General features: G+C 44.2%; 1 protein-coding gene across 1 annotated transcript; it reads left to right on the top strand.

Moving 5' to 3' along the window:
• Window positions 1-5,021: 5,021 nt before the first annotated feature.
• On the top strand, window positions 5,022-12,463 carry LOC128892642 (heat shock 70 kDa protein cognate 4-like; the record flags this gene model as incomplete). Its single annotated transcript, XM_054153179.1, has 6 exons — window positions 5,022-5,748; window positions 7,291-7,409; window positions 8,021-8,350; window positions 9,023-9,421; window positions 10,944-11,315; window positions 12,279-12,463. Coding segments are annotated over exons 1-6 (1,607 nt in total), but the record flags the coding sequence as incomplete, so codon positions are not given.
• Between the last annotated feature and the right edge of the window lie 414 nt (window positions 12,464-12,877).

Genomic DNA, 12,877 nt, shown 5'->3' on the forward strand with positions numbered 1-12,877 from the left:
AAAATCGCAACTGTGACCGTCGGCCACGAGCGATTCGGGTCCCGCTGGAGTCAGAGTCGTAAAAATACTTTTACTTATCGATTATACGAACGTTAACCTTGCGGTGGTCGCGTGACATTTTGTGACACAATTATTCGCGAAGATAAAAATAGTTAAGAACATATGAAATTTAACACTGTTAATAAAAGCACGTGATAAAACTGAATTGGGAGGAAGGGTATAAATGACATAGACATTATAAAGACACGGGATATTGTTGAATTGGATCAAGTGTATATATTGTGGAAGCAATTAACTTGAGATCCAAGCAACGGATGGAATGTTACTAAATTTTCATCCAATGGAAAGTGGCGTTTCGTTTATTGTGATTCTAAATTGCAAAATTGATTCTTTACGATATATTATTTTATGGTAGACTGTCATATTCCTGAACACTTACAACAATGCCCATATTTACTTTGATCATTTATGAATATTAACATTTTCTTGCAATAGGGTGTACATTCAAAAAAATATTTTAGTCTCGCTATGAGAAGAGTTTGGTCCACAGTATACTATCTCGAACTTCGTCATATGCTCCAACTTCGGAATTGTTACTGAAATATTAACACTGGATGGCTTGGAGATTCACCACAATTAATCCACGAATACCATCTACCCTTTTACGCGACTACCACACCGGATCCTACAATTACGATTTCCCCGAGTACTCGTACTCGTTTTCCATTTCACCGCGAGTCATCGCGCGTCTCATTTTCGACGGCCACCGCGTCAAGTTTCCGTGGGGTGGAAGTATACCGCGTCGAAGCCCGTTATAAAAGCCAGCGGACCGATATTCATTTTATCGCGACGCTGTCATCGGCGAATTACCACGTAAACCGGCCGGCCAGGCAGCGTTCGAGTGGATATTACGTTGGATCTGCAATAACTGTAAGCGTTTCGGGATTTATATCGTTTCATCCTCGTGTAACCACCATATTGGCCGCTGCTCGAGAGCTGCTAAGCCCCTTACCATTCGCCCCGCGCCGGACAATATCCGGCTAACTTATATTCGAAATGTTGCAGCGTGCTGTTACCCACTCTACTCTCTTCCTACGGGCTCTCCGGCCGTTCTCTCCGCGAGGCCCCGCGAGCCATGCCGATGCACTGAAAATATTGTAACCGGTTCCCACTTTTCTCTCATTCAATATCAGCCTCGTTATTTATGACGTCTATTATCCGTAGAGAAATACGACAGGAGTCGTCGCGCTCGCCGCGGCAGATTACCGGGCATCGTGAAGCCGATTCGCGTCGCGCGCGCTTCGAGCGGACGCGTCGTTACCGAGACTCCTCTTTGATACGCGTTTCCGTGTTGACGAGTGTGTGCAAAATAGAGTTAGTGATAGCGGACAGCTTTGGGGTTCTTTTTACTAGGAATACTATTGGAATTCATGATATACATGATTACAAGATATGATACACCCCTCAAAAATCGCGATTTTTTTGGAACGGGACACATCCAGGCTGGCGAGAACGGTAACCACGGTGAAAAGGGCCGACGGAACGGTCGTTGAATCGCGGCCAGATTGCGAGGGGAGGCGAGGAGGTTCGAGACGACTGCTTTCCGGTCGTCTGCCAGAGCTTTTTGACGCTCGCTGTCTTCCTTCTTTCTCTTCGCGTTTCGCTCGTTTCTTCGCCCTCTTCCTGCTCGTTGCAGCCATTCGTGCAATCCACCCTCCCTCCCTCCGCGCTGCTTCATCCCTTTCGTCGCTTCTGTCCGCCTCCTCACGGAACGATAAATTTCCCGGCCTTTAAATCCCGGTCGCGACCACGACCACGACCGCGGCCACGACCATCGAACGCTTCTATAATACGTCGCGCGTGTACAAGGCTCGTGAACGAACGTACGGCTTGTACCGACTTCGCGTGCCCTTGTTTACCGGCCTGACGACATATTTATGAGGTTTACCCACACCATCCCCCTCCCCGATCCAATCTCGATATTCGCGTCACCTCCCCTTCCAGTACTCGCACCCCTCGCCTTTACTGTGTACTTTCCTTCCAACCCGTTTTTATTTCCCCCTCGCGGCTCTGTCCCGTTCCACGCGGAATACCCCCTCGCGCCCAACCCCCTTCCGCGTAGTTTTGCACGCACATTTTCATGCCGTCCGTGACTTATCGTTCGTGGTTTCTTCGCCCTGTTCGATCAGCGCCGCACACAATTTCTGCGTGGCGTACAAGGAAAGTCGAGTAATCGGATTACTCGTACCGGATTCGATCCCTACGGGGAGATTCTGTTTCATCAAAATACCAATGAAACTTGCTGGCTTCCCGTTTGATACGAATAAAGATAGGAAAACAGGATGCTCGTGGAATAAAATTTTATCGGTTCTGGTAGGCAACCGGGTGTTTATCGAGCTTAAAGTTTCTGATCTTCGTTTTGGGTCCCATCTGGAAGCAGACATTTAAGAATCGAAAACTATTTGACGCGTAAGCAAACATCTAAACCTCCTCGTCGTGTTTGTTATCACATGCTACTGCAATTAAACGACAAAATTATTCGTACTTGCACTACAATCGCGGAGTGAGCTTTGTATCTCCAAAAATGGCGGTCAACTACGGTCAGTTCAGCGTAACAAACCTCACCACTCGTGGTCAAGAACAAAACATGAAGCTGGAGATTACAGGTGCAAAGCGGTGAGATCAATTTTTGGTAACTGGAGTGGTAGCGGAATTGGTCTATGTTACGTTTGCTGGACGGGTTAAATCGACTCCGTTCGAATTGTCAAATTCTTTCGCCCTGAACCTAATATTAAAAATATTCAGAGTGACTATATTGTTGATGTTCGGGAAAGGATAAGTAAATCAATGCGTTACATCCGGCGTTCGTGGCTCCCCTTCGTGCTAAATTTATCGAGCAGCGTCTCGTTAGAAGCTTCTCGACGACGTGGACCACGTTGGGGCGGATCTCCTCCGTATGTTCAGGCGCTCCTGTTCCGCTTCCGATAAGAAGACACGTCGTTGAATTAATTCCGACGAGGGGTAATTGGCTACGTAAGTTTTGTCTGTGCATACCCACGCGCTAAAAATGTGTTCGTTGCAAGCGTGTGCTCTAGTATAGACTATTCGCTCTTCCCTAGTTAAGCATTTTATAAAATGAAAATGGTATCGAATAAGTTGCGAACTTGGAATACTTTCCTGAATGTAAAAATAATTTTAATATTGTATATTTTAATATTTTAATACAAGATATTTCAATAACATTTTTCATATAAATAACTCTCTATTTCTTTAATATAATTCTAAATTATGATAGAAAGAGGATGATCTGGTTTTAAATATAATCCAATTAATTTTCATTTCTTCGTTCACTTACGTGTATTTCAAGCTGATTTTTCTCGTATTTTGTTTTTGCAATTAAACTCTATTGTATAATAAATAAACTGTATAAAATATTATTCGATCACATACCAATATCTCGTGAAAATCACGCATGCAATCTTGATGTAGAGATACAATGGACCATATTTCTTCTAGATATCGGCAAGTAATATATTCTAACGTAAGAATGCCATATCTAGTTTCGTACCTGGCAAACATTTCTCTCGTTCCAGGGGTCAATGAGGTCCCGCAAGTGCGCGCGGATATTCTTTTCGGCTGGCGTTCCAGTTCACGGTTATCGATCATTCGCGCAGGAAAACCGACATCGTCCGGAACGGAAAGTTTATTATGGGACCATAAATGGGATAGGCCGTATCAGCGCGTCCCTTTGTGCGCGTCACGCCAGGAATGGACTATCATCAGCGGCGGAACGATTCGTAATCCTGGTCACGAACGTTGGCGTTCCTTCCTCGACAGAGGAGAATCGACGAGTCGCGATCGAACGCGTCGCGCGAAATTCACCGACGGTCCTGCTCGATCTTGATCGTCGTTGGCTCATTTCACGCTGAATCGATCGCTTTTTACGGCCTCTGTCAGATATTTTATTTGATAATTAAAGTGGGACGTAGCTCACACAAAACGGAAGGGTTTTTAAATTATTATTTGTAATTGTAATAGAATTCAGGTAAATTTAAAGGAAGTTTAAGTCATCGTCTCGCAGATTTCAAATTGATGACAAAATTATAAGGGGTTGTAAGAAGCGAATTTCGAAGAAGCAACTTTATTTAATATATTCCTTGTTTTCAGGTTTTTATACAACTGAATTTACTAATAATTTTTACAATGCCATAAAGATGTTCCAGTCTAAAGAAAATTGAGTCCAGTTGTCCTTTTCCTCTTAATAATACCAGAAGGTATTACTTTGGAGGATTAAAAATAAAAATTGAAAAATTCTACCTCCATTCTGACTTTAGATTGAACTCCGCCGCACTTTAAATTAAAAACTAAACTCGAAACTCTAGATTCTAAAGTCTCCTAAATTTTACGTGTACGTCGACCTCGAAAAGTGATCGACTTGGCGTGGAACAACCCACGCCGTAATTTGCACAATGATCAAACGACGAACGGAAACGTCGCGCTAGACCGGCACCGAGTTGGCAAACAGTGCCAACATGGGAAGCGTCTCGGAAACCGGCGAGATTACGTCTTTCCTTCAGCGGTATTTCTTTGTCGCGCATAAAACCGGCGCACTCGTAGAAACACGTTTCCTTAATTTATGTCACGTCGCAGTCCGCGTAGCATCCGATCCTCTGTTTTCCTTGGCCTCGACGCGCTGATTGTTTTTTAAACGAAACGCGTTTCGTTCTGTTTTCCATGCCGAGCGAACTCGCCAAGAATTGCAATTTCGCGATATCTTAATGAAACTAAAATAAACTCCGGGAACGTCTTAATCAAACAAACGAACTTGCTCGGGGGAGCTTTAATTGGAGGCTGTTTAAAATTTTACACGGATCATACAATTACACGAGTCGTTAAACTGTCGCGAGAATTCGTTAAAGAGTATAGGAAGTAATGTTGTAAGTAATTAATTACTTTCGAAATACATTGTTCTTGTTATCAAGCTTTCTTGAAGGATTTCCTTAATCCACTCAGGCCTGGCGTTCACAATTTTTATTTACATTTAATTCATGCAGAATTAGGTTGTCGATTATTGATTTTTATTAATTGAGCATTGACCTCGTTGAATATGGAATGTGTTTTAAATTCTCTGATTCAACTAGAATTTAGAAATAAAATCACGTATTAAAAATGAGGAACGATATATATAACTCACCCAAGGACACTAACAATCATCTACAACAAAAAACTACTTGGAACAGGAACGGCAGCGAGAATGAAACCACGTAACTTGCCCCAGCTTCAACCCCAGACCGGTGACAAATATTCGTGATTAAATTTCCCAGCGACGCAAGTTCCCCGAATTTTTCTAATTTCAACGTGACGGGCGACACGATTCGTTCGAATCGCGCGGCGCTCCCTGTATATTCAGAATTCCCGTCGCCGCGTAATTTAGCGCAATCGCGAGCGGCGCTGGAAGGAAGAAGACAATAGGCGAGACGCGACGGTCGAAACAGTCGAGACAGTCCCGTTTCCCGTTTGGCATCCGAAATTTCATCGGGTCCACAATGGCAGCACCGGCGATTGGCATCGACTTGGGTACGACGTACTCGTGCGTCGGTGTCTTCCGCGATGGAAAAGTTGAAATTATCGCCAATGACCAAGGGAACCGCACCACGCCGAGCTACGTTGCATTCACGGACGCCGAGAGGTTAATCGGCGACGCAGCCAAGAACCAAGTGGCCATGAATCCCACAAACACGATTTTTGGTAGGTAATAGGGGATGGAACTGCTGGGAATTGCGAAATAAAAAGGGAAAATTGATGTAGTAGGTTGTACCTCGTTAGATGAAGGAATTCTACCTGTCGGAGTCTTTAATACTGCTGCTTTCTGCTATTTGTTTTTTTTTTTTTTTACAATATTTACTCTACCACTTGTGAAATCTCGTGAATTGGAGAGACTTTGTTTGGTTCTGTCTGGGGTTTGGTAAGGCTTAATGGGCCTAGAAGAAGCTCGGGTACCTCGGGTTCGCCAAACCCGTACTGGAGCTACGACCAAGCACAGCTACAGCCCCTGAGGTCTGTTTTATGCTAACATTTCACGAATTGTCGTCTGTAGATGTCTATAAATATGAGTGGGGGTTGTTCATGACACTTCATTTATTTGGCCCTCTTCAAGAACGGATTTACAAAAACAGCAAAGAAATGTACAAAGCTAACATAAATTAATATAAATCAAAGTCACATCATTCCACCAAGTAATATTATTTAAAACATAAGTAGTGAATTTTTTCTTACGCCAGAACACAACATATCCTCTTCATCGTATTTTAAAGCAACGTTGAAATTGACGAATTTAATGAACGTTATTATCGAAATTCGTTATCAATCGACAGTAATTTCATTCACGGCTGGTGGGAACGAGCCATTAGGTTTCCCCGATACCGGTCGATACCGAATGCTGGCAACGATCGCGTAATTGGCCCGCGGATCGAGGAAAGAACGATCACCGGCTACGCTCTTAACATCGTAAACGAGCGAATAGCCGCGACCAGCGAGCGCATTCCGACCTCGTCCACGAGCGACTGCGGATTCCGTAGCGGTGAGTCGATTTGGCAGCGACGAAACCGGAGCATTCGCGACTTTACAGCGGCTTCCGGTCGCGTTGCTTTCGCGGGGGCCGGCAACTCCGACCGGAAGCCCGGAAACGACCGTGATTCTTGTAATCCTAGCTGCCGCTGCCAAATCGCCGGACTTCGTCGTGGTTATCGGGAATTCAATCCCGGAACGCTCCGTTTTCTATTTCGCGTACAGGTATCGCTAACGAGACGTCCAGAATCCCTTGGTTTTCAGGGGAAATGATCGAATGATCTTGGGGGTGCGATATTATTGGATGTGTGGAAACCTTTTAGAAGGATAGGTTAAAGTCTACCTTACTAGAACATTCCTCTGGGACTAGTGGAAGAATGCTTTTTAAAATAGGAAAATATAAAACAAAATAGAAATAAGCATTTCTTCAGTGCGAGCATTGCATTAAAGTGCATTATAGTATGCTTGTACTGTTTGTGTGAGCATAGCTCGAGCTTCAATATTTCTTGAATAAGAACATTGCTCAAGTTCAAGACTTTCTTGACCGTAATTATTGCTTAAACCTGAAACGTTCTTGAGTGCGAGCATTGTTAAAACGCAAGCACCTCTTCAGCTCAAGCATTCTATGACCGTGAACGTAGCTTGAGTTTGAGCATAGTTTGTGCGTGAGTATCGGCCATCGAGCACTACCAAAAATCAAGGTTAAATGAAACCCTCCGACAGATGCGAAGAGGCTGATTGGCAGGCGCTACGATGATCCATCAGTCCAGTCCGACATGAAACATTGGCCGTTCGCCGTCGTTAATAACGCGGGAAAGCCGAAAATTCGCGTCCAATACAAAGTAAGTTTGTTCAGTTAACGAACGTCAATGTTCGCCAGGCTTCGCTTTGACATTTTGACGGAAAATGTAATTAGTTACACGCGCGGGATATTTAGTTCAACTTTGTCGTTCGAAAATGTCGTTGCTATTTTCGACAGGACGACAGAGCACCTAAGCTGGAGGTTCATTTAGAGAGGGCGATTGGCAAAACTTGTTTCTCATGGCCACATTTTTCGAGGCTTTGAGCTTTCTCTGTTCGCTGTGAAATTAATTAACCCATATAAACCCTTTGGTTGCACAATTGGTCCAAGAACGATAGAATCGACGAAACGTTAATATAACAGAAAAATCACATACTCGGTAATTGTTTAAACAAATATCGTTAATAATTAATTTAACTAGAGTCTAGTATCTCTGTGCCATCCTCTTTTGTAATAATTGGCAGGAAGCTAAGTCGTCGGAAGGAAATTCCAGGGGTAGTAAATCGTTTTTCACATCGCTAGGGAAACAATTTTCGGAAGCCTGGCGGGCGGCAGCTTTTAAAGACCAACGAATGAAAGAGGAAGCAGCTGTTTACCAGAGCTTTGTGGCCCCCTTTCTCAGTCAATTTTTCGTCGCGCATTACTTTCCAGGGCGAGGAGAAATCCTTCTTTCCCGAGGAGATCTCCTCGATGGTTTTGACGAAAATGAAGGAAACTGCGGAAGCTTATTTAGGGAAGACCATCACGAACGCCGTGATTACGGTACCGGCGTACTTCAACGACTCTCAGCGTCAGGCTACCAAGGACGCAGGCACTATCTCCGGCTTGAATGTCCTGAGGATCATTAACGAGCCGACTGCCGCGGCTATTGCTTACGGCCTCGACAAAAAGGGACGCGGTGAAAGGAACGTTCTGATCTTCGATCTTGGCGGCGGTACTTTCGACGTATCGATACTGACTATCAACGATGGCATATTCGAGGTGAGTCTGTGTAAATCGCGTTCCCCATACAGGCGCGTCGGATTCCTCTGAGATGGAGCTACTTGTCGATCAGGAAGAGACTTCCACTAACATGAAATTCATTAAAAACGATTAAGATTTGTTACTAACAAAAATCTGTTACTATTACAAACATTATTTTTGCACTTATCATTTATGATTTTGTTTGTTAAATTTGATTACCTTCATAAATAACTTCAACCTTACCAACGTTTCAACAAAAAACTCCCACTTGGTAAGACATAGTTCACGTCCATCCACAAATCTAATCCAGGATCAAGAAAGGCACTCTACCACTGAAATAAACCTCAACAAATGTATAAAAAGAATGATGTTTTCCATTCACTCTTACCATGCACATTCCAAACCAAACACAGAAGTTGAATTAAAACTTCAATTTCCATGTTAAATGAACCAGAATAAATTATTCTCTCCAAAATACCTATCTACATATCCCTACCTACAATCAATCCCGATAATTCAGTTTCCAATTCCCGTCCCTCTTTTATAAATACACCCAGTACTCCAATATTTACATCTAATCATTGCATTATCGAGCCGAATTCTGCGCGACCTACATCCATCTAAGAACAGAGTCGCTCTTGTCGGTCGTTCACACTTGTTCCCACGTTCGCTCGTCTGTCGTCCCTTCAGGTTAAAGCAACAGCCGGCGACACCCACCTGGGAGGCGAGGACTTCGACAATCGTATGGTGACATACTTCTCGCAAGAGTTCTCGAGAAAGTTCAAGAAGGACCTGACGAAGAACAAGCGGGCGATCCGTCGGCTGCGAACGGCGTGCGAGAGCGCGAAGAGGACCCTGTCGTCGTCGACGCAGGCGAACATCGAGATCGACTCGCTGCTCGACGGGATCGACTTTTACACGTCGATCACCCGCGCCCGCTTCGAGGAGCTGAACCAAGATCTCTTCAGGAACACCCTGCAGCCGGTCGAGGAGGCTATGCGCGACGCCAAGATGGAGAAATCGCAGATACACGACGTAGTGCTCGTGGGCGGCTCAACCCGGATCCCGCGAATACAGCGACTCCTCCAGGTTATTTTATTTGGCAACGAAACGTGATATTTCCACGTGGAAAAATTTATCTTTGGCACGAGTGTTCCTCTCGATTCGCGAGGAAAACGTTCGTTCGAAGAGCTACGATCTGGCGTGGAAACCTATTCAAGTGTAACGCTCATTTTTTATTGGCCGTTTGCGCGGCGATGGCGATTGGAATGCTGAGAATGCCTGCGTGAGATTTTACGGGCGATATTGGCGATAGCTTAGCAGGTGTTTATATGTTTAAGGGAATAAGGAAAGTGTTTATAGGCTTTTTTTCTATGTGTCGTACTTAATTATAGCGAAAGTGTTGGTACTTTCAAAATAAAAATGTAAAAAATCCACCATATTAAAAAATCAATCCAACCCCCTTAAGAATTGAACATTAAACAATTGCTGGCTCGTTGATTCTCTCGCTATCGAGACATACATCAATAGCTTCAGAATTTCAAACACTATCGCTGAACAAATGCCAACGCGAAGCGCGTCACCCTCGGGCCTCCTCGGGTGAGCTAACATTCGAAGTTGCTTCGTTAGAATGAAGTCGGGATGACGCAGAGTAGATTCGATGATAAAACGCATTAAAATTCGATTATGTTTCCTAGCTGCCACCGAGCGCCACCCCCAGCGACGAGCGTTTTAAGTGGGGTTCGAAAAGCTGGACGAGGGGTCCAGACAGGAACAACACTGGGGACCCCCAAGGGGGAGAAACGTTACAAAATTAATGAGCTCGATGACAAAGTCAACACTCGCGTTTGCCTTACCCTATGCATAGTCGTTGCGTTACCAGTGCCATTAAACGCGCGGCCCGTTCGAATATATTTATAGCCTGTAACGCGATGAAGGGTTTCGACTTTTATCATCCACGGCAATAATGGTAATTGAAATCGTCGTCTACCGTGATTCCAGCCGATAAATTGTAATTAATTTCGATTAACGGTCAACTCTTTTACCGTACCTAATCAACGTAATTCGACGTTTTCGGCGGCGAAGGGATCAAGGATGTAATTGCTCGTTGATAGATTTTCCAAATCTACAAATACGTGAATGTTTCCTGGAAGCTTGAATTTTTAATAGTGAATCAAATATTTTGGTTTTTATGATATGGTTCGGTCAATGTTGAAAGTGACAGGACGCAGGTGGACAGGATGCAGTTCTAAGGACATGTGGAGTGTTGCATTTCGACTCGTAATATAATTAGAGTTCGGTATTTCACAAATAGTTGTTCATGGACTCCACCTCCTGGAGTAAACCTGCTTCCTATGATATTTCATTATTATTAAAGACACTCGTTAAAAAACCCTCTGTCGTCAATAATAATCATGTCAAAGAAAACTGGAGACAAAAAGGGGTGAAAGGTTTGCAAACTTCGTCATCAACATCATCATACTAATTATCTTACACATAAATCATGTACATGACATAAATCAACAGTAGAGACTTACTCGTACGATGTCCTGCGAGTCGTCGATAAATCGATAGACGAACGGTAGCCGATATTTCCACCGTTCCTCGACAGGATCTGTTCAACGGGAAGGAGCTGAACAAATCGATAAACGCAGACGAAGCCGTAGCTTACGGCGCGGCAGTGCAGGCCGCCATTCTGCAGGGTGACAAGTCGGAGACTGTCCAGGACCTGCTGTTGCTGGACGTGACTCCCCTGTCCCTCGGCATAGAGACAGCAGGCGGCATGATGACTTCTCTCATCAAACGCAACAGCACGATCCCTACCAACCAGACGCAGACTTTCACTACCTATGCGGACGGTCAGTCGAGCGTTCTGATCCAGGTTTACGAGGGCGAGAGGGCGATGACCAAGGACAACAACCTCTTGGGGAAATTCGAGCTTTCCGGGATCCCGCCAGCGCCACGCGGCCTACCCCTAATTGAGGTGAGGGTTTTTAGCCATTTTAGATAAATTGGCAGATAGCCGGCACCCGGTCGCAGCGACACGGTACTGCGGCCACTGGAAACTGCGAATTAAGTTCCCTACCACGAGGATAGTTTCATTTTCCTCGAGATCTCTATACTTTCTTCGGTGGCTCGCACAATGGCTGCTTATGAAAACATTGGCGTGGAGGAATTAAATTCCACCCCCTCCTCCTACTCCTTCTCCACCACTACGAAGTTTTGCGACATCGGCTTTAATTTTCACAAAATTGTTCCATTCGGGGTTGCATCTGTTGAAACTCCGAGACTCGACTTTGAGCGTCTATTAAAACTCTTACTCGAGTGGAAGCTACAAAGTTTGGCTTTAAATACGAGGATGAATTAATTATTTCACTTTTGCTGGCCCGAATGTATGCCACAACTTTCACGGTTTAATGAAATAGAAATTATGCGCTTTACTTACCTTGGATACATTTTATTCGATGATGGGGATTTACTGTTCGAGGTTTGGGGTATATATCGTTTTTGTGCTTTGTACAACGTTTTCGATAAGGTCGCGAAATGGAACGAGAGATAAGAAAAGTAAAACTTTTTGAGCCTTTCCATGCATTAACTAATAATTAATGATAAGTTATTAATTTCTTAAAATTTAACTAGCCTAGAAACTATTTGTAGAAATGTCAGGTGCTACTCCATTTTCCAATTTCAATATTTCATTTTCAAATGTCCTGCATTTCAAAGTTTCAGTTATAAAAATTCCAAATAGGTGGCATGTCTTCTATTGATGCTAGCTAACCCCCTAAAAGAATTTATTTACAGCTACAAATCACATTCAAAATAATAATAATAATTGATCATTCCATTACAGAATTGCCTCGCGAGGTTGCTTAAGCGTCTGGCTCGAATCTTTCAATACTCCCAGTCTTATCTAAATGACTAAACCATTTCAATGATTACCGATCAGCAATTAAACCAGAATGGGAATGGGGGAGTGGCCTTTTGGCCAGAGGCTGAGGCCACTAATAAACGTTTCGTGAAGCCCAGGCCAGAGATAAGAAAACAATTCCTGGGAGGAATAGGCCTGGAGCAGTGGCACCACAGACGCGTTGGTTGCAGCGACGAAGGAAGTTCTTGCCAGAGGGATGTCAGGTCCGTGGAAAGGACGAGGGCAAGGGCTGGAGAGGGTGAAAAGATTCTCTTCGGGCGATCCCGTGTTTCGAGATTCGTTTCCTGCCTGTTGCCATCGGCGTACGAGTCCAACGGGACTCTATTGGAATTGTCAGCCTGTTCAGATAAGCATCGAAACGGAAGCCAGACGCGGAAGCAGATCCTCTTCGCATATCATGTGCTCCTGATACCAACATATAAAATGTCCTCAGAATTTAACGTACCATGTATTTTTCGTGCCACTTCTTCGCACAGGAGCACATGAACGAACCGTACAGAAAATTAGCCCCTTGAATTAGGCAACCTATACTAACAGATATGTCGCACCGGTTGTCTGCCCGTAGGCGCAAACGTGCCACCTCTTCGCACATCATGTGCTCCTGATACCAAAATGGA

This window comes from Hylaeus anthracinus, unplaced genomic scaffold, assembly GCF_026225885.1.
Source record: "Hylaeus anthracinus isolate JK02 unplaced genomic scaffold, UHH_iyHylAnth1.0_haploid 12773, whole genome shotgun sequence".
Lineage (NCBI taxonomy): Eukaryota > Metazoa > Arthropoda > Insecta > Hymenoptera > Colletidae > Hylaeus > Hylaeus anthracinus.